Genomic DNA, 23907 nt, shown 5'->3' on the forward strand with positions numbered 1-23907 from the left:
TCCGCACAGCTCGTTTCTGTAATTTAACTACTGGATCAATTGTGCATTGATAAGTGTTTCCCCATATTTCAACACAATACATGGAGTAACAATAATAATAATAATAATAATAATAATAATAATAATAATAATAATAATAATAATAATAATAATAATAATAAACTTTATTTGTATAGCACCTTTCACAGATAAAATCACAAAGTGCTTCAAAGTACGGGAGTACCATCGTGCTGTACAAACAGCGGAGAGCATTCTCATCAAGGTAGAACTTCGCTTTATTTATAATTGAAATACTTTTAGAAATCTTTGTTTTTATGTGTCTGATGTGAGCTTTCCATGATATATTGCTGTCAGTCATAACTCCTAATAAAAATGATTGTTAAAACACACCCAGCCACTTCAGAAGCTCCTTTTACAATCCTCCTGAGGGAGTTATGATAGAAAAGGAAATAACTGACCAGAAATGGGAACAGGAGAAGAGCTTTGTCAGGGTGTTAACCTCGTAAAGATCAGGGGAGACGTGTTAGGACTGGGGGAAGAAAAAAGCAAAAAATATGTCTGAAATTGTCAATAATGAAACAAAAACTGGTTAAACTGTTTAAATGGCTCACATCAATTGGAAAAAATAAAAAAGTCAAAATTCAAAATGGCTAAAACAACCAAGCTAATTCATCTTAAAGGCTAAGAATTAAAAAAGAAAAAAAAAGAAAAAAAGAAACTAAACTAAACATGGCTGCAAAAGTTAAACTCAATCTGAACCACTATAACGTTAACTGTCCAGCTGGGGGAGCAATGTCTGTGCATGGCTTCTATCAGGCAGGTGACAGGTGCCTGGTGGGCGGGGCTTCCTGCCATCTGTGCTGTCCTGATAACAGTGGAGGACGCGGTGCGGCACACATAACATGTTGTGTTTGGGGGCTGCGGGGAGAGTTGGAGTACTGAGAATGGAGCCGCCGCTTTCACCGCTTCCACGCTTCCTCTGCTGACGCCAAACAAACACAGCTGACACACACACAGTGAGTACTACAACATGACCCGGCACAGGACAGGCGCTGCCTGCACCACCGCCGCACCTCCACTGCACGGACTGAACCACTGCTGGGACAGTCCAGTAAACAAGACAAGAGAACACAAGCATGTAATGACAATGCAATTCTGATATAATGCTTCTAATCTAAGCGTAACATATTAATGTGAATTAAAAGTCTTGCAGCAGTGCCATGTGCAACATGATGAAGAAGTGTCAACCGACAGTGGTTTAAGAAGTGTTGACAGAGGGTAGTTTTCTGAAGTCTTGACATGCGATGGTTTTGGAAGTGTTTGCAGAAAATGGTCTGAGACTTGTTGACAGACAATGGTTTAAAATGCACCGATAGAAGATGGTTTTTGGAACTGTTGACAGACGACGTGCTGATAAGACAGTGGTTTAAGAACTGTTAACAGACAGTGGTTTCATGAAGTGTCGACATATGATAAAGTTGATTGATTATGACTTTCAGGAGCGTTGACAGATGATGTATGAAAAACATTTACAGGCATTGCTTTGAAAAGTGTTGACAGACAATGGTTTTCAGGAGTGTTGATAGACAGTGGTTTATAAAATGTTGACAGGTAATGGTTTGAACAGTGTTGAAAGACAATAGTTTTTATCAGGATTCAGCAGACAATGGTTCATGAAGTGTTGACAGACAATGGTTTTAGTGCTCCAGGCTGTTTACATTTCACACAAATTAGATTCTTTTTTGCAGTTTTGGTTGGATAAAAGTACAAATTGTTAGAAAGTCTGTGCAAGCCTACAAACATGAATGAATATTAGTGTGTTTATGAATTTGAATATATTCCGTCTTGATGGTTTTTCTGTCTGCGAACCTCTCGGAGCAGTGCTGCTGAGGAGATGACCCAGGAGGAGGAGGAGAAAGATGCTGTCCTGGAACCCTGAAGACGACACTGAAAAACCAGGTGAGGATGAAGAAGAGAAAGAGAAGGAGCCCAGCTCAGATGCTCCTCTTCCTCCCGCTACCATGGAAACCCCAAACAGCGCCGCCGCCGCCGCCACTGGTTCCCGGGCCGGGGCGGTGCGCGGCCGGGACATCAGCTCGGACTCCGGTGAGGAGGTGAGCTCCGCGCTGTCGGACTCCAACAGCGAGGCATCGCCATGGCAGCAGAGGGAGGAGGAGGAGGGGGAGCAAGATGAAGAGGAGACGCAGGCGGTGGCGTGCTCCCCCGATGGCCGATTCCTCAAGTTCAACATCGAGATCGGACGGGGATCCTTCAAGACCGTCTACAAAGGACTGGACACGGAGACCACGGTGGAGGTGGCCTGGTGTGAGCTGCAGGTACACAGCAGAGACACACGACGATCAATTCACCAAAATTCACTGATAGAGGAGTTTTTATACAATAAAACAAAGTGAAAGTTCCCACTCGCACTTCCTCAAATGACCTTCAAACCAATCCTGAGTGGATTCCTGAACAATAAGAATAAGCTGTAAAACTTTTGGATTTACAGTAGAAAAGAACATAAACTAAATATTAGCAGACTGAATATGTCTCTACATGTAGAGGAGGTGTGTGTGTGTGTGTGCGTGTGTGTGTGTGTGTGCTTTGTCCTCGTATGTGTGGAAGTTATGGAGGTCACAGCTTTATCTGCGCTCTGAGCGGCGTTTTATGGCTTTATTGAGTCGTATTGGCGACCGTGAGCTCCGATTGGCCGGGTGAGGTCAATGATTAACAGATCAGTGGAAGTGTGGGGAAGACTTCAAAGGAAGGTCTTACACATGATTCCCATCATCGTAGTCTGAAAGGCGCCCAGTGCTCTTGGGGTCAAAGGTCACCACAGACAAGAGGCCAGCGGCTGCTTCATTCATGCAAAAGTTACACTCATGAGAATAAAAGTCGTCCCATCAGCCGGTCTCTGAGCAACAAGTGAAAATTGTTGCAAAATGTAAATTCAGGCTGCAGATGAAAAGCCTGGGATCGCCTCGGACCGCCTCGTCGCCGTGGCAACAAGCGCTGGGTGCGAGCGCATTAGCCCGAGAGAGAGAGGGACAGCGTGAGAGAGAGAGGGGTGAGATAAAATGGTGACTCAGCAGGTTTGGCGCAGTTAGTAAAGTATCTGATTGGACAGACGGCCCCTGCCTGCAGCTGATAAAACACACACACACGCGCACACACTCACGCACGCAATTACATCATTTTCTCAATGAGTCCACAGGGAGAAAATGATATTGAATTTGATTTATTTATTAGTGCCCAGAGGGGAAATTTCTTTTGTCAAAGTGACCCATTGGTGTGGTGGAGTGCACACACACACACACACACACACACACACACACACACACACAAACATACAATATGCAAGCTCCACATAGAAAGGCCCTTGACCAGTATTTGAGGCGACAGCACCAACCACTGCACCACCTTAAGGCCCACTGTTCATTGTTTTTTTTATACTTCGTATTGCTTTCCTCCTCGTACTTTTCCCCTTCTTCCTGTTGATAGTGATTGGTTTATATTCTGATGTCTGTTATTGTTTATGGGGTCTTATGTTTCAAGTTTTTGTGTTTGTATGGTTTGTTTATACGAACGTTTACACGTGCTTGCAGTATGTTTGCGTTTACATGCTATTATCATTATGTGATTATCGATGTTATATTTTTCATGTAAGTGTTTCTGCTGATTGTATGTTTATGTATTTGTAAATTTGCATATATTAATATTACGTTCATGTGTTTCCGTGTGAATCAACGTTTACCTGTCGACAGACGCACCGGCTGACTAAAACGGAGCGCCAGCGGTTCAGTGAGGAGGTGGAGATGCTGAAAGCTCTGCAGCATCCCAACATCGTTCGATTCTACGACTCCTGGAAGTCTTCGCTGAAGGGACACAAATGCACCATCCTGGTGACGGAGCTCATGACCTCCGGGACCCTCAAAACGTGAGTCCAGGACCTGGACCTAGACCAGTATTTGGACCGGACTCTGCCTCACCTAGCATTTAGATTCTTCACAGCTCAAATCAAATGTCGAGTTCTCCCAAAACCTTTCAGTTAACAGATCACATCCACAGCACAGGGCGATCGGACCTCTCAGACTCCTTCTTCTTCTGCTGGATTTATTCCAGGTATCTGCGTCGGTTCCGCCAGATGAAGCTGAAGTTGCTGCAGCGCTGGAGCCTCCAGATCCTGAAGGGGCTTCAGTTCTTGCACTCTCGCAGCCCCCCGATCCTGCACCGGGACCTCAAGTGTGACAACATCTTCATCACTGGGCCCTCTGCTTCCGTCAAGATCGGAGATCTGGGTCTGGCCACGCTCAAGAAGGCCTCGTTCGCCAAGAGCGTCATCGGTGAGGGGGGGGGGGGGGGGCATTTTGCAATCTTTCGGCGTTACGGTCAGTAAAGTTCCGGAGTTGTGGTCTTACTTTATGTTGTGTCTGGTGGTGCATTCAGGGACTCCGGAGTTCATGGCTCCAGAAATGTACGAGGAGAAGTACGACGAGGCGGTGGATGTTTATGCGTTCGGCATGTGCATCTTGGAGATGGCAACATCTGAGTATCCATACTCTGAGTGTTGGAACGCCGCCCAGATCTATCGCAAGGTCACTCTGGTAAGGCCACGCCCACCCTGTCTGTTTCCTTCATGTGCCAACAATTTTTAACATGTTGTTATGATTTTTTTCCACCATTTATCACTTTGTCTCCATGGTAACACATTTGATCATATGTTACAATATGTTTGAACGGGTGTGGTTACATGACAGCACTTCAATTCCTCCGTGGTAACAACACATTTCTTTACAGGCTAACATTCAGTAAGTGGGTTCAATTAACTGAGAGAGTTAAAGAGTGGACTCAAATGTACACTTTTGCAGTGTTAAAATATACACTCAAATGTATACATTCTTAGAATTAACACTGTATAGAGGTAAACACTGGTCAGCACAGAGGAGTGTTAATGCAACTCCATACAGAGAGCCAGCATTAATAAATCAACACTGGCCTGTGTTGATTTTTACACTGAAAAAGTGAATATTTGAATCCACTCTTTAACACGCTGAGTTAATTCATCACTGGTGAATTTGCAGTGCATATGTTCATCTACATATTATCTCAATTATCCAAGCTTTATCAGACGTTAGCAGATGTTTATCTGCATATTCTGACATATTTCTCCTCACCTTAGCAAACGAAAACACATGTCGGTCCATATATTGTCAAACATTTAATCACACGTCGGCATGTGTTTGAAGAATATGCTGGCATACGTCTGATTCTGTTTTTGCCTTTAGGGAATCAAACCAGACAGTTTCTCTAAAGTAAAAGTACCGGAGCTGAAAGAGATCATTGAGGGCTGCATACGGACCAAGAGCAGTGAGAGGTACCAGTGATGTGTGTTTGTTTAACCCAAAGATCTACGACTCGAGGTGGTTGTGAGTTCAGATATCTGTGACAGCTGGACGACAGAACAAACCCTGCGTTGAGTTCAGGCGTCCGTGTCCCGGCAGGTTCACGGTTCAGGACCTCCTGGATCACCGGTTCTTCCAGGAGAAACTCGGCGTGCACGTGGAGCTCGCGGAGGACGACGACACCTTCAAGTCAGCGCTGAAGCTGTGGCTGCGGATGGACGGCGACAAGAAGCTTCATGGGAAATACAAGGACAACAAGGCCATCGAGTTCCTGTTTGAGTTGTACAAAGATGTTCCTGAGGAGGTGGCCCAGGAGATGGTACCTTCACCACTTCACCCGCGACATGACAGCATGATGTCCGCCTGTCTGTCCCCTCACCTGTCCGTCTCCCTCCCTCAGGTCGTCCTTGGCTTTGTGGCCGAGGCGGATTACAATCTGGTGGCCAAGGCCATCCGGAACCAAGTGATGACCATAAAGCGGCAGCGAGAGAAACGGCGCCACCTCCTGGATGAGACTCGGCGACACAAAGAAGAGGCGGTCATCGAGGAGGAGCCTCATCCTGCCCCCCAACCGAATGAACCGTCCAATCAGAGGCACGAAGGTTCTGCAAGTGCGTCCAGTCAGGTGTGTTAGAGGCAATTTTCATAGAAAGAAAGCGAGAGGAAGTCAGACAACACCTCCTGCTGATACTTTAACTCACAACAGGACCCAGACTCGGTCCCTCCCTGGAAACAAGCCCCGCCCCCGACAGCCACGACATCCACAGCGCTGCTGCAGAGCAGCAACGTGCCGGACAGTGGGATCAGCAGCATGACCAGCAGGGATGGAGAATCTGAGGAGGGAGACAACAGTATGACACAACCTACGCCCGGCTCATCAGTCTCCTGTAACTCAGTGTTTTCTCATGTTGACGCCCAAGTGTTCTGCATGTCACATGTTTGCGTTAAATCTGTTATTCCAACCTTTGTCCCCATGACAGCTGACCTCGAGACGGACGTTTCCTTCAGCTTGACTGGTTTCCCGGAGAAAAAGGAAGCCCCGCCTCCTCCTGTCTCAAACCCCGCCCCCTCTCCCGTGGTTCCACAACCCAGTCCTCAGCCTCTGACTCCGCACCCTCTGTTACGTAACCATTCCAAAGTCCCGCCCCTCCCCATTCTGCGCTTCCCCAAGGTGAGAGGGATGATGGTCAAGAGCAGGTGTGGATTCATCCTAGCCAAATTTGACAGTAGAAAACCACAATAGAGTAAAATAAAACAAACTTAAATGTCCTCACAACAACAATCATCATAATCACGTTGGGGAAATATTGAAAACTCAAGTAAATTCTTTATCCTGGTAAATCAGTGGAGAGACTAAGTCAGTCAAGCTGTTGCTACAGTCTTATAGAAATGACCATCTCTTACTATTAGCATCCTGTGTGTGTCTGTAGAGCATAGCTGTGTCCCAAGGTGCCGAGCGGCCGTCACAGGAGACAATCTCTGGATTCTCTTCACCTGTGGACAGGTAACAAACACAAAACTTTTGAAACTGACATTGTTAACCAATCATGATGTCAATACTGAGTAGCGTTGCCCCCTGCTGGGGTCAGACTGAGCCTGTGCTCTGGTCAGATTGAGGGAGGACAGTTGCAGTGTTGACTATTGTCTCTGATCATGTTCTTCTGCTTGGACATTTCACAAATAGTGTGAATTTATCTAGAACAGTCCTTCAGCATGCCTGATTGAAGTCGCTGAAAGGATTTGTGGATAATCTTTCTGCAGTTTGTTGATGGTGTGGTGTAGATAGCTGAGAGGAGTGCTGATGTTAGTGTTGGGTGGAGTGCAAACAGCAGCGGTGCAATAACAGTACACTGTCATTCATAAACTGTCAATCATAGCTCGTTCAGCTCAAGTGCCAGGTTCTCCCATCCTCACAAAAGCCTCTTTTCATAGTTTGAATTGGTTCTCACCTTAGCATTAGCTTCCCCTTCTTCCTCTCCCTCTCTTTCTCTTTCTCAGTGTGTTTGATAACTTTTTACTCCTTGGCCATCTTCAGTGATAATAATATGGATGGGTGGAACTGAGTTTTGGTGACCACTTCAGGTAGCACCTCCTGCCGGTGAAATGACCCGTCCTCTCGGCTTCTCCTCTGCGTCTGCAGCTACACCTCCGACGTGACCTCGGGTCTGAGCGACGGCACCGACAGCCTTTCCGATCTGGGCACGCAGGAGGGGACCACGAGGGCCGCCATGAAGCATTTCAGGAGGAGAGCCAGAGCTCGACTGAGGATCATAGGGGTGAGATTCTCCAACACCCAAGCACAACACCTGATCACAACACCACAAACAACACCTGAACACAACACTGTGTGTGTGTGTGCACGGACCCACAGGTGTCCCACATGGGGGACCGGGTGGTGGAGTGTCAGCTGCAGACTCACAACAGTAAGATGGTGACATTTAAGTTTGATCTGGACGGAGACAATCCGGAGGACATCGCGTCCGTCATGGTGAGAAGTGGCGAATCAGAACACAGAAGCAGTTGAGCCCTCATCAGGCCTGTAAACCATCCCGTCCTGCATGGTTTGGCGTTCCAGCTCCACAGAGACTTCATCTTGCCATCAGAGCGGGACGGTTTCATCCTCCGCATGTATGATATCATCAGGAGGGCGGAGTCCATGATGCACAGGCAGCACTGGTCCGACAGCAACAGGTCGTCCCCCCTGACTGACTCACAGGTCCCAAACGTTCCTGCTCCTTCACGACAGCCAAGCTCCTCTCACGACTCAGCCTTTTCTCACTCTGTCTTCCCTCAATCCTTCTGAACTCTGCAGTCCAACCTGTCAGCTGAGAGTCTCTCCAGGAGTTTGTCCTCGTCCTCTTTGCCGGGTAAGAGAAAATGGCGAGGAAAGGAGGGGAAATTAAGTGTTTGTTGATAGAAATATGAAAAACTGAAATAGCCGGTGAAAGCTGGAGCATGTGATACATCTTCAGTATAACAAAGTCATAGAATGAGTCCAGACTTTGTGCTGACCAAATTTAAGTGAAATAATTTGTGATTTAAAGGTGTTGTAGGCAGGATTTTGCTAGTCAGTGCTAATTTTTCTGTGTTTTCTTTGGATTAAATGTTAGAGTATCCATTGATAATCCTTTAGGAGTGTAGCATAATTGCACTACTGCGAGGGCGCAGCGTTTCCATCTGTCTCTGTTCTGAGCTGAAAAGGAATCTTGACAGCTCCAGGTATCTTTGACCAATCAGAAGAGCCCAGGAGGCTCTAACCGTGATTGGTCGAGGGGCGTTCATCGCACGTCCTTGTGGGAGGGGCTTAACTTGCATAGGGGCGTGATGTCAGAGAAAACAGGACAGGATTGGCTGTGCTGGGTTTCAAATTGCCATCTTAGATGGGTCAAATCGCCATCTTGCTTAGGTAACCCTAAGCTAGATGGCGGAGATGCGGAATCCTGCCTACAGCACCTTTAATTGGAATAACACCGATGACCATAACGTGGGGTTAAAAGAACCTGAACTGATTTCCTGTGCCCATCTCCGTGAAGAGCAGACTCAGGTTGAGGACACCGTCTCTGAATACATTCACTTCACGACTTTGGCTTTTTGAATGGAATTATGAATTGGTGTTGCATGATGGGATAGGTGCATATCCTCAAGATGTGCCTGAAGCTTTTGCACAGTATATGATAATCTGGACATTCATTTAAATAGAAACAGATTTTTTTTCACCCTAACTTGTCAAGCTAACCTCATCATTTCACCACTCTGTCAGATGTTGATAAAGTCGACCACTCGCCACTGAAGAGCGCCGACTACAACGCCCACCCTGAGGCCACATCCGCCCCCTCCCCGCCGTGGTCAGAGTCCTCCTCCACCTCACCAGGTACCAAAGGCATTACTCAGCCAGTCACACACTGCAGTTGGAGCTTTGTTACTCACCCCGCAGCATTGACTTCATCTCTGAAATATTTGTATTTAAAGAAGCTTTTACAGAATTTAATCCTGGATGTTTTGGGATCCCTCCGGGAAACATCCTGCTACATCTAAAGTTTCTACCTATGGTATTTTGTACTTTCTTAAAGATCAGGGCAATATCTTTGAGCCGTGATTGAGGGATCGCAGACAGAACATCAATCGCGGCTGACCCATTGAGACAGCCTGGATTCAATGGGTGAAATTCTAATTGGGCATCAAACAAAACAGCTGCTCCACTGATTAATAGAAGTAACCTGGACCCAGTGGGTGTAAGCGTTTACTTAACCCCAGGCTCCTACCATGTGGAACCGGCTCCCAGTTCTGCTCCTTCTCTTGTTTCAATGTAATTTCATTGTATTGCTACATGTCATTGATGATTGTTCCTCTTGTAACCTATGTACCCTGTGTTTATATATGAATTGTATGTAGATACAAGAACCTGTCTGTTCTATCTCCTTCTCCTTCTGTCCCCTCACCCCAACCGGATTAGCAGAAAGCCTCCACCTCTGAGCCTGGTTCTGCAAAGGTTTCTTCCTGTTAAAAGGAAGTTTTTCCTTTCCACAGTCGCTTCTGCTTGCTCATGTGGATCTGTTGGGTTTTCTCTGTAAAAGTGTCTAGAAATGACCATGTTGTAATTGGCACCTCATAAATAAAGCTGAATTGAATTGAAATTGAATCTTTGGAATTCACCATGATGTGAATATGAAAAATGTAGCTAAATTCTCTACCTGTGCTCAAAGTTATTATTGAAAAAAAAGTGCTTCTTGTGTTCCTTAAAAGTTACACAACTTCAAAGTATTATATATTAAAACATTAATATTAATACATCTAAAATTAAACTTTCCAAATTACATACTAGTTACTAATAAGTTAGCATTTTCTCCCTTCCTTATAGTTATATGCACACTAGGCTAATCAGCTTGTCATCAACCCATTTTCTGTCAGTACTGGTCAGAATAAATCACTGATCAGCAGAAACTAAAAGTGGCACTTTGAGTAATTCAGAATAAACATGTTGTACATTTAAAATACAGTACAGTTCAAAATAATCTTCTACAACTCAGTGAAACCAGATGAAGCTCATGCATTCAGACCCCAGAAAATAAAACAGTATCATCGGCATATAGACGTTTCACATTTCGACTTATTGGTGCTTAAACTTTGATTTTAGTCCTGATTTCTTGCCCTCTGTGTTTCTCTCTCACCAGTTCCTCACCACCCCCCTCAGCACTCCACCTCAGACTCACACACCACTTCACCATCCCGCCTCCACCCTGCACCTCCTTCTCAGCCGACCTCTGAGCCCTACTCTACCTACACAGCTTCCTTCCCCGTCCACAGTCCTGTTCCCCAGCTTCCCCGAGTCCACAGTTCTCCTTCTTTCTATGCTATTTCTTCTTCTTCCTCAGCATTTTCTTCTCCTTCACCCCCTCCTCTACATATACCTCCTCCTCCTCCCCCTCCTCCCCCACCACCTCCTCCTCCTCCTCCTCCCCCTCCTCCTCAGTGGATTTCTCCAGACCAACCTCTTTTCTCTCTTGCAAATGTTTTCTCTCTGGCCATGAGCGTCGCTCATTCCTTGATTCCCCAACCTGGTGCCAACAACCCAGGTTTTCAACCCCACCCACAGCCCCTCTCTTCGCTCTTCTCCTCCACACAGGCCCCCTATACTCCCCCCATGTCTCCATCTTTGGTTCCTAATTTTCCTCCTCCAAACTACCCCCCTTTATCCTCTCTGTTCTCTCCCCAACCACCCTACACCCCCGTCACACCTCAGATAAATACTCCTACTGTGGACAGCCAGCAGGGGGCGCCACCTAACCAGACTCCTGATACCCAACAGGTAGGACAGCAGCCATCTGTAAAGTGCAATAATACATATTAATGTTTATTCATCCGGATGATAGGTATGAAAAATTAAGAAGAATCAGTAGTAATGAATTAACAGTTGTAATAAAATATTAACTGATATTTAGCAACATTTTGATTAAAAACCTGTTTCCTTTCCTATATTCCAGCATCACAGTCCAGATCAGCAGGCGTTAGTCTCAGCTCTGCCCCCTCCTGGTGAGTCTGTGTAACATAACAAAACAACATCACACCAATTATGACCTCTGACTCTTCATCTGGCTGGTTTTCAGGTTCACAGACTGTAAGCAGTGATCCCAGCTCCAGAGGGGAGCTGTCTGACTCCTCCACCTCCTCCACCTCCTCCACTTCCTCCACCTCCTCCACCCCCTCCCCAGTGTTTCTACAGAAAAGAGTGAGTCAAACTATTTCAGATGTAACTGTTAATGAAAAAAAAAGTTTTGATATTTGTTTTGTTGCTCCTTATTTGTCCAAGTTTAATGTGAAGTATTTGAGTTTTCAAAGTTCTTGTGTTGCCAAAAATAAATAAATAAAAAAAGCACAACAGTTTGTCTCCTCAAGCTGATATTAGTGCCTCCTTTCTTATTCAGATATCTGCAACTCCCTCCCCACCTCCCAAGTTGAGTCCACCACCAGGTGAAGGTAAGACAGACTTTCACACAGCAAACCAACAGTGTGTCATCTGCATAAAGACATGTTCAAATACACACTTTTAAAGAAATTATAAATGTACCTTTTCAAGAGTTGTTTGACAACACCCCATCACCTCAAAAGAACGATAAGCCAGCTCAAAAGTAGGACTTTTCAGTCGTGTTCTTTTAATGTACTAATAAAATTTTGGTGCCTTCTTGTCTCAGAATCTGAAGAAGAATCCAGCTTATAATTGTCAGAACTAGTTGGTGTTTATTAGGGATGTCCTGAAAATTCTCTGAAATCCGCTCTGTTCACTCATTTATACACTCTCACTTTTGCACAAATTTAGATTGAAAAACAGTTTGTTTCAGCAAGATTCTTTCAATTCAGTTTTCAGCTTTTGATCGGACTCACCACCTGAATTTCTCATTCTGTATTCACAGTGAAAGAAGCTCCAGTCTTGTCGGTCGGTCGTTTCCAGGTGTCGGCCGCCAAAGACCTACCCGGGGTCCATCCTCAGGATCCCCGTTCCATAAGTCGGACAACACCCACCGCCCACTCCCCACCTCCAAAAAGACAGAGCCAATCAACGACGAGCTCAGAGAGCAGCACGTCGGAGGACAGCGAATCAGCAAGCAGTGTCAACACAGTGACATCACCTGGCTCGTTTCTTGGTTACCATGCCAACCGCAGTGGTTCCGATAGGGAGGCAAGGAAGGAGGAGGAGGAGGAAGAGGAGGAGGAAGAAGAGGAAGAGAAAGAAGAGGAGGAGAAGAGAGGGAGAATCAGCAGCAAGCTGAATGTTAGTCTGTGGGAGGGGCAACCCGGCAGCCAATCAAAAGGCCGCTCCTCCACATTCAGCTCGGACGAATCAGAGAACGAGAAGGAGGACACGTGGGAGGAGCTACAAGAGCTTCGTGAAAGGTGATTGGCGGAAAAATTGATTCTTGAAGAATTGCAGCACACTGCAGTCTGCACTGATCCCTGGATACTCTCATTACCGTGGTCGTAGTCATTACTCTTGGTAGTAGTAGTTATTCTGCTCCTCACATCTTGAGAACAGCTGTGAACACATCATAAAATGACAATGACTGACTTTTTTTCTCTCAGGCACTTGGCGGAGGTTCATGACCTGCAGGTCAGTCAGAAACGAGAGATCGAGGATCTCTATCGGAAGATGGGAAAAGTCCCACCGCCAGGCATTGTCCCTCCGGCCGCCATGTTGAACCACCGCCAGCGGCGCATCTCCATATCAGGAGTCTATCCTCTACCCCGAAGGAACAGCCTGCAGAGGCTGGAAATGCTGCACCCTACAGGTGGGAGTTCACTGTGTTTAGTTTGCTTTCATTTGTGACTCTAAATACCGTAGTTTCCATACTATTAATTATTTTTTGTGGTTATCACCTCTACCCATCATCTATAATAGAGCTCCCCAATCTTTTCTGCACCACAGACTAGTCTTAAACAACATGATTTTTCTGCAGACGCAGGACGATGTATAAAAATACCTGACCGAGGGCGAAACAATGCGTGAAAAAATAGAAATTAGCGCAGGAAAGATGCGCTGACAAAAGTTAAGCTTTTTTCACAATAAAACTCAATGCCGACTAATTTAAAATTACACTTTCACAATAAAACTTTATTCTTTCTTTGCGGCCCGGTACCAAATGATCAAAGGATCGGTGCCGGTCTGCGGCCCAGTGTTTGGGGATCACTGATCTATAACACAATGTCCAGTTCAGGGTGGCAGGCCAAGAGCACATGGATTTAACTTCCTAAACTTCTTATCTTTCAAATGAAAATCTACTTTGTAGATTTTGGAGTGTACCTTCTGTATTAAGGCATTTAAGATGTACTGCTCAAAACAACGAAAGATTTTTTTTCTCTTTTCATTTCTAATCCAACAAGAAACACATCATTTGGAAAAGAATGGTAAAACACAGCTGGAGGAGGTTGACTTGAAGAACTTTCTGAGTGTTTCTGTGTGTTTGTGTTCAGGGCATCATGAGGAAGAGTTCGGTGAGCGGCGGCAGCAGCAGTGGATCTCAGGACCGACCTGGGAAAGGCGTGACCTTTGCCCCTGAACACATGGTGAGCTTTAAAGAAGCACCACGTCTGCTTCACCACTCGTCCTGCCGCTTCATTTCACTCTGCTCAGTGTCACCATCTGTGACTTCTTTGGTGCAATTTTAGTGTTTCAGACGGGTTCACACTGGTTTCTGACTGGTTTTTGATTGTTTCAGATTGGATTATATTGATTCAAATTAATTAAAAATAGTTCACACTGGTTTCTCACTGGTTCTGACTGGTCAAAAGACTTCAGACTGGTTCACACTTGTTCAGACTGGTTAAGACTGGATCACATTGATCAAAACTGGTTTAGACTGGTTCAAATTGGTTCAGACTGGTTTCTGACTCATTCAAACTGCTTCCGAATGGTTTCAGGATAGTTCACACCGGTTTCTGACTAGTTCAAACTGGTTTAGCCTAGTTCAAACTGGTTGCAGACTGGTTCAGGTTGGCTTAGCCTGATTCAGACTGATTTCTAACTGGATGCTAAATAATTCAGACTAGTTTCAGGCTGGTTCGGACTGGTTTCTGACCGGTTTCTAACTGGTTCACATTGGTTCAGACTGTTTCGTGACTAGTTGAATTTGGTTTAGCCTGGTTCAGTTTGGCTTAGCCTGGTTCAAATTGGTTTCAGACTAGTTGCTGACTGGTTGAGAATGATTCTAAACAGTTCTGACCAGTTTCTGGTTCTCAACAAACTAAAATGGTTTATTTTGGAATGGTTCAGACTTACTTTGCTGCATTTCTGAGGGACAACTGGTTATGACTGAATTTTAGAGGAGATTTCGACAGAATTTTGTCTTCGTTTGGAACCTTATTGGGTGGTTATGTCCTGGACCTTTTGAGATTGGTTCTGGAATGTTTTTACTGGCTCTTAAACAGTTTCTCCCAGGTACCAGTTGATAAGAAGACTGATCTGAAGAGGCTTTGTTCACAACAGCACAGACATGTTTAATGATTTTAAAATGAACCTGAATGCAGCATGAACTTATAATGTTTGTCTTTCAGTGAGAGTCCGGTTGCAGACGATGAAGAAGTGACGAAGAAGAAGAGGATTCTCAGTGAGACATTTGGACTTGAGATCTTTCAATAGTTGTCTTAATGTTTTTGCACTTTATGGTGAAACTTCCTGTTGGACGAGTCTGTTCTCGGCAGCTTTGACTGATTCAACCACACTTAAATTCACAGCTTTGCAGGTTAATTTGACTGTGACCATGAACACGACCTTCACTGTCACTGAGCTCATCTGACCTGTGCGATACAGTCTCAGATAAGGCGTACCTTCAGCTTGACTTCAACTAAACACTGTTCTAATAGAAATTCAATCCAAATTCAGTCCAATTTAAAGTCAAATTTGGGAAAATTTTAGCCGGACTTCATCGACACAGAACTCGCAGCAGCGGTGACTTATTACAAACAAATAATCTTACTCAGGGTGCCTTCACTTTTCTTTGTTGTTTTTTTTTCTTTCTTCTTTTTAATGTATATTTGGAGTCCCACATTATTTATGTGAGTATGCATTGAACCTGTCACACTTTCAAAGTGAAAGTTTCAGACCACAAAATGTGACGTTAAATGTTTTTTTTTTTGTTTTTTTTTTAAAAACCCATACAGTATTTAGCCAGCCACAGTGTTTTCAAAATTAAAGACACTTTTTTTACACACTGAATCCTGAAATCTCGCTTGGCTAAAGGAACTCTAAAATGCAGCTCTACTACAGACTGCTGTCAACATGCTTCCCGTTATTCACGATGTACATGACTGTTTTCCTGCTGCACTGACCTGAATTTTGACCCACATGTTTGTTTTTGACAGATCTGTGCTTGAATAAAGTCCTCCTGATAAATGTGAAATATATACATCTATACACATCTGTGTGTGTGTGTGTGTGTGTGTGTGTGTGTGTGTGTGCGTGCGTGCGTGCGTGCGTTTTTCTATCCTTGTGGGGTCCAAATGTCCCCACAAGGATAGGAAAACCTGGCACGATGTGCCTTGTGGGGACCTTTTTCCGGTCCTAATGAGGGGAAACGGTGTTTTCTTGACCATGTTGTTGTTACTGAAAAAAGTAAAAATGCAAAAACATTTCTTTAGGGTTAGGCATTGTTGTGGTCTGGGTTAGGGTTAGGATAAGGGTCAGGGTTAGGGGCTAGTAATGCATTATGTCAATGAGTGTCCTCACAAGGATAGAAATACAAACCTGTGTGTGTGTGTGTGTGTGTGTGTGTGTGTGTGTGTGTGTGTGTGTGTGTGTGTGTGTGTGTGTGCGTGATAAGTATGACAGTCACATTTGACACATACTTTTATATACAGTCTGTTATGTGACTTATGTATGTTCATGTGTTTACTTGCATATATCAATGTTTCTTCTTGCGTTCCTGCATCTACTTTAAAAGATTTATATTTTCACCTCCATGTTTTTATAGGTGTACTTATATTCATACCCATGTGTTTCTACTTATATGTTTGTGCATCTACTTTCATAGGTCTAAGAGTCTATATACCTATGGGTATGTTGCTACTTGTGTGTGTTTATTATCTATTTTCATAATGTCTGTGTGGGAACTCTCATAGAACAATGTCTACTTCCAGATGTCTATGTACTGACTGAACTGTGGGTCTACTGATACGTGTCAAAGGATTAATGCTTGATAGGTCTAAGTCTTCACTTTCTTTGATCATGGCGTGGGTCTACCGATATAAACATACATTTTGAAGTTATGTATAATCATGTATTTAATTCCATTGTTCTATATTCTACATCTATATGCCGAGCACAGTCGATCTATTCGCATATGTCTATGATCTACGCACAGAGGTCTATGTTTTCAGCCCTCGCCTCCTCTTGCTTGCCGTTTCCCACAATCCCTTGCAGCCAAATAGTGTCCAGTCATTGCGGCTCAGTGATCGCTCACACCTTACCCCGAAAAACCCTCCGAAACTCACCCCCAACAACCCGAGCGGCCACCTCGCTACACCTTCGCGCCCCAGCATGAAGGAGACTGCGGCCAAGCGCCGGGACAAGGCCGGAGGCCGGGACCGGGACCGGGACTCCAAGTCCAAGGAGCAGAAGGAGAAGGAGCAGAAGGAGCCGGGCCCGGAGCCGCAGGACGTGGAGATGACGGAGGAGGAGGCTGCTAACGCCGCCAAGCAACCCAAGGAGCAGGACAGCCTCACCCTGGAGGGTAAAGACGCTCTGTCGGTCATGATGGGGGTGTTTAGGCCGCTGGAGGGTGGAGGGTGGCGGGGAGCCTCTCCGGAGCCGGCTCAGTGTCGGTTAGCCGGCTAGCATTAGCGGCTAACTGATGCTAAGTACTCTCCCCGAAATGAGTTCTTCTTTTATCTGGATAACCTTGAGTTTTATCTATACAGTGCCGCCAAAATTACATATATAATGCTTGTTTCCCCAGTAAAATACGAGTTGTGTCTGTGTTATAACCCTTATATGACCCCGTCGTTGAGTGACAGTGCAGAAGTTAGCATTAGCACCAGTCCTTGTTTATGATCATATTTTCTTCAGATAACACAAACTTTACATCTTTCTGAATTCGTGCAAACTCTGTAATATGGCTTTAAAGTGCGGTCAGAGGATTCATGAGTGTTTAAACCCGTTTTGATGAGTGATAACACCAGCTACTGTCCTCAACAGCAGAGATTATACTTTAAAATCAGTCATTATTTAAACAGATCCAGATACAACAGTTATTTCAAAGCGCTTTAACAGAGAAAAACCCAAAATCTACTGTTATGCACCGTGTCTGTATGGTAGGAAGGAGAGAAAGGGATTGTGGGAAAGATACTTCAGACAATAATGTAGAGAGAGGGAGAGCACATGTTGTGTGGGAACTAAAAAAGCACTGATTTTAGGTGAGCGAGGGATAACTGATAAAGAGACAGTATGGATGGACTGTAGTGGAGAACGAGAGAGATCTGTGATTGGTCTCCCTCTCTCCTGATGGGTTTTCTCCTCTCTGCTCTTTGTCAGACATTAAGGAGCATGTGAAGCAGATTGAGAAGGCGGTGTCGGGGAAGGAGCCTCGCTTCGTGTTGAGGGCGCTGCGAGCGTTGCCGTCCACCAGCCGCCGCCTCAATGCCAATGTGCTACACAAAGCCGTCTGCGGCTTCTTCACCAACAACACCAGCACCAAAGACTTCCTGCTGGGTTTCCTGGAGGAGGTGAGAATCGTGACTTCAGCCCCTCATTCTGGAGAGGGAGTGTGTATCTGACCAGGTGTTTGTGTCGTCCTCTCAGCCCATGGAGATGTCTGAAGGAGAGGTTCAGTTTCGACCCCGGACAGGAAAGTCTGCGTCCGCTCCTCTGCTGCCGGAGGTGGAATCGTACCTGCAGCTGCTGCTGGTGGTTCATCTGACCAACAACAAGAGATACACAGAGGTCTGAATCTCAAGCTCTACATCTTCACAGAGAACCGATCCAGATGACCATCTGCTGTTGTTTCATTGCTGCTGATGTTTTTGTTTCAGGCTCAGAAAGTTTCAGACGACCTGCTGCAGAAGATCGGCTCCAAGAACCGCAGAGCTCTGGATCTGGTCGCTGCCAAGTGTTATTACTACCACGCCAGAGTGTACGAGTTCCTCAACCAGTTTGACACCATCCGCAGGTACTTACACACACACACACACACACACACACACACACACACACACACACACACACACACACACACACCTCTATGCCTTGTGAGGGCTTTCAGACCATTTGTGTGACGGTGTCCCTCTCCCAATCAGTTTCCTCCACACTCGCCTTCGTACGGCGACTCTGCGTCACGACGCCGACGGTCAGGCCGTCCTGCTCAACCTGCTGCTCAGGAACTACCTGCACTTCAACCTGTACGACCAGGCCGAGAAGCTGGTGTCCAAGTCGGTGTTCCCCGAGCTCGCCAACAACAACGAGTGGGCCCGGTACCTCTACTACACAGGTGAGGCCGTCGGCTGACAGGCGGGGTCGTGTAGCCGACGTAAGGCCGATCGATAACCCTGCTGCCGTCATGTGACCTGCAGGTCGCATTAAGGCCATCCAGCTGGAGTACTCCGAGGCTCGCAGGACTCTGACCAACGCTCTGAGGAAAGCTCCTCAACACACCGCCGTGGGGTTCAAGCAAACGGTCTGTACGAACACACACACACACACACACACACACACACTCTGACTGTAGGATCAGACTTGAGTCATTGTTTGGTATGTTTGATTTCAGGTCCATAAGCTGCTGATCGTGGTGGAGCTGCTGCTGGGAGAGATTCCCGACAGGCTTCAGTTCAGACAGCCGTCGCTCAAACGCTCCCTGATGCCGTACTTCCTGCTCACTCAGGGTCAGACCTTCTACATTTATTCTACGCTATTTTCTGTCACCCCTGTTTACTCTGAGCTACTGCCATCACACACATTTACAGTTATGATCCTACAATTTATAAAAATGGAATAAGTTTAGGATGTTTTTTTTTTTTCAGAACTTCGTTTAAAAACGGTGTAATCTGGGTATGTGTGTTCACGGTTTTAATCTGCTGCGGTTTCAGCGGTCCGAACGGGAAACCTGGCCAAGTTCAACCAGGTGTTGGAGCAGTTTGGAGAGAAGTTTCAGACCGACGGGACGTACACTCTCATCATCCGCCTGAGACACAACGTCATCAAGACCGGTGAGCCAGTGAGGCGCCTCCGGGCCCGAGACATCAGCTGTTCCGGGTCGATCCGGAGCTTCTTCCCACTCAGTCCTGGTTGCTTTTCTCATCATTTCCATGTTCTTTTCTCAAAACATTATTTTCTTTGCAGGTGTGCGTATGATCAGCCTGTCGTACTCTCGTATTTCTCTGGCCGACATCGCTCAGAAACTGCAGCTCGACAGCCCCGAGGACGCCGAGTTTATTGTTGCCAAGGTAACAGCCACCGAGTCCAGTAACCGCGCCGCCGCCGTGTCGGGAGTTTGAGGCATAACGCTTTGCGTCCCGCAGGCGATCCGTGACGGCGTCATCGAGGCGAGCATCAACCACGAGAAGGGCTTCGTCCAGTCCAAAGAGACCATGGACATCTACGGGACCCGGGAGCCGCAGCTGGCCTTCCACCAGAGAATCTCCTTCTGCCTGGACATCCACAACATGTCTGTGAAGGCCATGAGGTTCCCACCGAAAGCTTACAACAAGGACCTGGAGTCAGCCGAGGTCAGACACACGATGTGATGAGGCCTCAAGGCCTCAGTATACTTCCCCGTCGCCGCTACGTCGTTCCTACGACGTAGACGTCGTAGCCCTACGTCGGGCTACGTCGGGGCTTGACGTGCGCCTCCCGAAAATTGTGACTTCGCGTCGTTTCGACGCGTGGTGACGTGAACGTCGAGGGCTGTGATTGGTCCGCTTTCGCGTTGTTTATAGAATAAAGTAGAACTCACCCGAAATGCTTTTCTGATCCGAACAGTGCTTCGGGAGAAATTGAGATCCAAAATTGAGCGGCGCACATTCCTATACTGTTAGCAGTGTTAGCACTGGTAGCAGACGGGGCTACGTGTATAGCCGCTCCGAAAACGGCTTTAATCGTCCAAAAGCTCATTAGTTTCACCAATATTTCATCACGGTCCGCTCAGCCTCTCCTCCACCACAGCCCGGTGTCACCAGATATGTCATATATGCAGATATATGTTCGGTAAATGCACGCGTGTCTAGATACGTACGTCTAGAAATCTATGTCTATAGATCTATGTCTAGGTAAAGCCGGAGCTACGGAAGCCGCATTGTTGTTGTGACTGCTAGCGGCTTGGCAGAGGAGGGCGTTCCCTTGACGCAGGAGCAAGATATGTTCAGTAGCGGCGTAGGGTTGCCGGCGTAGGAACGCCGTGGCGGCGACGGGGGAGTATACTGAGGCCTTCAAACTGCACGCGATGCATCATTTTCGAGTTTTCATTTTGTGGTCGGCGTGCCAGGACTCGAGTTCGTGCTGTTGGTTGATTTTTCATGAAACCACACTTTACAGTTTAAAACAAGTGTTTCTTGCGTCTTTTAGGAGCGTCGGGAGCGCGAGCAGCAGGATCTGGAGTTCGCTAAAGAAATGGCTGAAGACGATGACGACAGCTTCCCATGAGCCTTTCCACAGCGTGTGTGTGTGAGTGCGTGCATGTGTGTGAGTGTGTTTGGACTGATCCTAGTGGATCAGTTGTTACCCACAAGCTCTCCTGTCTATTTCCCTCCTCCGTTGTTGTTTCTCCCTCAGATGAATAAAGACTTTTTTTGTTAACTCTTGATGCTGGTTTGTTTCCTGCTGGTGTTCGGTCGTCGCTCTCAGTCTGAAGGTAAAACCAGTGATCTGAGGCTGGATCACTTTAACTCTCTTTTAGCACATTTTGGCTTCTTCTCATCTCTTTGAATGAAGTGAAAGACATTTACCGTACTGGCCCGAATATAAGACGACTCCGATTATAACACGACCCCTATTTTTCAAAGATAATTTTGTGAAAAAAAAAAAAAAAATGCTGAAGACAGTAAGGTCACTCATAAAACAACTTTTTATTCTACAATTATTATAAACTCAAAAACTCACAACTGAGATAACATTTCACGAGATATAAAATGAAAAAATATATTCTCTTTCTCAAAATAAGAAACAATAAGCAACAAATAAGAACCTCGAGGGGTCAAAACTGCATAAATGATGTAAATAACTGTCCAGTGCCTTCAGCTGAATCAGGCTCTGGTGGTGGACATTCTGTCTTTCCGTCTTTCAGAGACGTATTCACTCACCCTTCTATCAGTCTCTCTGAAGCGTCTCTCAGGACCACGGAAAGCTTTTCTCATAGCGTTAGCATCTGTAGTGTTTTTTCTGTGCTCTCCAATAAGAACGAGGCTCTGCTCCACCAGATCTCCTAGCGGCTTGGCAGTAGTTTGATGACTCTGCTGCGTTGATCACCATCAGTTTAAAGTTGGTATCATAACTTCGCCTCTGTTGTTTGCTCAGTTGTCCAGCGTTCAGCCCCTTTGTTCCAGATGATCCGCCATTTTTCATCAGATCATTTGATCTCATTTCATCGCTGCACTCGCTCTCTGCTCAGTGATACTTTGGCTCCATCTAGCGGCGCGGATGGGTATTGACCATCTACCGTAAGTCCGCGATTATAACACGACCCCACTTTTGAGGATGCAATTTCTGGAAAAAAACATCGTCTTATATTCGGGCCAATACGGTAAATCATCTCAGCTCGATATGGAAGGAGCATGCAATGTTTCTATGTCTACAGAAGACAGACCTGACAGTGTAACATGTTTAGTCAGTCTCGGTGTAAAGTTTGAGGCATTGATCATTCGTATAAATCATAAGACGCCCGTCTTCCTCTGGAGTTCTTTACCCAGAACAGAATTAATCTTCACCCAGAAAAGTTGCTTTCCTTCGCTGGGCCGAGTTTTCACAAACGGTGTAGAAGATTGGGTCTGAGGAAGCAGGAGACCTGGAGCGGTCTGCTTGTGTCTGATCACATCTCGAGCCAGCGCGGCCTCTTCCAAAGTAAATCACCACTTCCTGCGGTTTGAACAGGAAGTGGTTGAGGTTGCGTCAATTTAGAGTTCTGGATTTAGTTCCAGTTCTCCCTCCTCGCATCCTGCCAGCCGTCGGAGCATGAAGCTTCAGTTGGAACAGTGGAGATGAGATGCAGGCGTCTGGAGCAGGTTTACAGAGGTGAAGTTGGGGTGAAAGGTCTGAGTCAGTGGGAAGGGGGGGGTTCGGTTATCACGTGTCAAGGAATTGTGAAAGAAAGTAAACATACCTTTCATTCCTTTGGGGAAATTCCACTTGAACATGGCCTTCATGCCATTCACCAGCTCCTGGGCTCCATCAGGTCAGATCCAGGACAGGATTCTCTGGACCAGCAGGGTCCTGGAGACAGGATGAAGGAGCCTGGGTAGTTCTGATTTCTCTCAGCAGCAACGTGAAGTTCACAGGGCGAAAACCCCGGTGAGCATCCTTACCAATGGCTTTAGGAGTGTGTGTGTGTGTGTGTGTGTACTTCGGTGTGTTCCATCATTTTCATCGCGTGCGACTTCATTTTTCTTTCAGCCATTACGTAATCCTGGAAGTCTGATTTACCCAGACTTATTTCCTGCAGCTAATCTGTTGAATTGGTTTACTTTCTGACTCACATTCAAACACACATTTTCACATCCGACTAAATCTGAAGCTCAGCCAGTTTTCACTAAACCGGTTTACAACAATTTTCCATCAGGCTAAACCCCAGAGACTGAATAAAACAGAACCCTGGAATCTGAATTAAAAGGATTTTGGAATCTTGATCAAATCAAAGCTGAATTAAAATAACTCTTGCTGCTCCTGCAGGTGTGACTCTTGTTCTTCTTCTTCCTGTCGAGCGTTTCCTTCCGACGTGTTGAAAGGCGTCGCCGCTTTGACGTCGCTCACTTTCACAACCAAGCGTTTCCTGTGTGATTACACCATAACACACCAGGACTAGGGCTGTGTTTCCTGGTCAATAATCCACTTCTCCTGTAGCTTCACAGTTTAAGAAATCTGGGAATCTGAGTCAGCACAAAATTTACACGAATGATGTTTTCATCAGTCGCTTGCTGAGTCACTGAACCCAGCAGGAAAAATCCTCAATGGGGCTGAAAGAGGAAGAGATTAGTGGGTGAAGTACAGTGGAGCTCAGATCATTACATAACCTCATTTACAGAAACGTGAATTAAAGGGAAAATTCCCTGCGCTTTGCCCTCTTGGGGTCTCCGGGCCTCAGATAACCTCACTGGACTGAGCCAGCTGGTCGTAACCCTGTCACAACATGGAGGCTCCGACGGTCACGTTCATCCATTCACACACCAACGCAGGCAGAACACGCTCCATACCCGGCCCAGCCACCGAGAGCAAGCGGGTTCAGCGCCGTGCCCAAGGACACTTCGGCATGTGGATGGGAGGAGATTTCAGTCTTATCAACCGACACTTCCTTTTTCCACCGAAGAGATGGTTCATCTGCTG

The 23907-nt window shown here is 46.0% G+C and overlaps 2 protein-coding genes across 2 annotated transcripts; both read left to right on the top strand.

Annotated features, from left to right (window-relative positions):
- Positions 1-862: 862 nt before the first annotated feature.
- LOC115386568 (serine/threonine-protein kinase WNK4-like) lies at positions 863-15843 on the top strand. The gene is made up of 24 exons (XM_030088937.1): positions 863-1016; positions 1882-2336; positions 3765-3937; positions 4123-4343; positions 4447-4604; positions 5286-5374; positions 5502-5721; positions 5803-6027; positions 6109-6289; positions 6383-6573; positions 6833-6906; positions 7543-7678; positions 7774-7890; positions 7978-8118; positions 8215-8269; positions 9163-9273; positions 10574-11208; positions 11384-11432; positions 11507-11628; positions 11825-11876; positions 12311-12791; positions 12978-13183; positions 13867-13958; positions 14946-15843. The coding sequence occupies exons 2-24, from the start codon at positions 1920-1922 to the stop codon at positions 14946-14948; spliced, it is 4149 nt and encodes a 1382-aa protein (XP_029944797.1). The 5' UTR covers positions 863-1016; positions 1882-1919; the 3' UTR covers positions 14949-15843.
- A 943-nt stretch (positions 15844-16786) lies between these two features.
- Positions 16787-21176, top strand: psmd3 (proteasome 26S subunit, non-ATPase 3). The gene is made up of 11 exons (XM_030088968.1): positions 16787-17119; positions 17920-18110; positions 18187-18327; positions 18417-18553; positions 18681-18871; positions 18954-19057; positions 19148-19262; positions 19467-19586; positions 19720-19823; positions 19899-20105; positions 20941-21176. The coding sequence occupies exons 1-11, from the start codon at positions 16927-16929 to the stop codon at positions 21016-21018; spliced, it is 1581 nt and encodes a 526-aa protein (XP_029944828.1). The 5' UTR covers positions 16787-16926; the 3' UTR covers positions 21019-21176.
- The last annotated feature ends 2731 nt before the right edge of the window (positions 21177-23907 follow it).

Source organism: Salarias fasciatus, chromosome 4, assembly GCF_902148845.1.
Source record: "Salarias fasciatus chromosome 4, fSalaFa1.1, whole genome shotgun sequence".
NCBI lineage: Eukaryota > Metazoa > Chordata > Actinopteri > Blenniiformes > Blenniidae > Salarias > Salarias fasciatus.

Excerpts from the sequence above, each read along its gene's own strand:
- LOC115386568 (XM_030088937.1), top strand. The coding sequence starts at position 1,920 with ATGCTGTCCTGGAACCCTGAAGACGACACTGAAAAACCAGGTGAGGAT. Across the intron at positions 3,938-4,122 it reads ACCTCCGGGACCCTCAAAAC|GTATCTGCGTCGGTTCCGCC; the intron begins GTGAGTCCAGGA and ends GATTTATTCCAG. Across the intron at positions 11,433-11,506 it reads CTCAGCTCTGCCCCCTCCTG|GTTCACAGACTGTAAGCAGT; the intron begins GTGAGTCTGTGT and ends GCTGGTTTTCAG.
- psmd3 (XM_030088968.1), top strand. The coding sequence starts at position 16,927 with ATGAAGGAGACTGCGGCCAAGCGCCGGGACAAGGCCGGAGGCCGGGAC. Across the intron at positions 19,263-19,466 it reads GTACTTCCTGCTCACTCAGG|CGGTCCGAACGGGAAACCTG; the intron begins GTCAGACCTTCT and ends CTGCGGTTTCAG. Across the intron at positions 19,824-19,898 it reads CCGAGTTTATTGTTGCCAAG|GCGATCCGTGACGGCGTCAT; the intron begins GTAACAGCCACC and ends TGCGTCCCGCAG.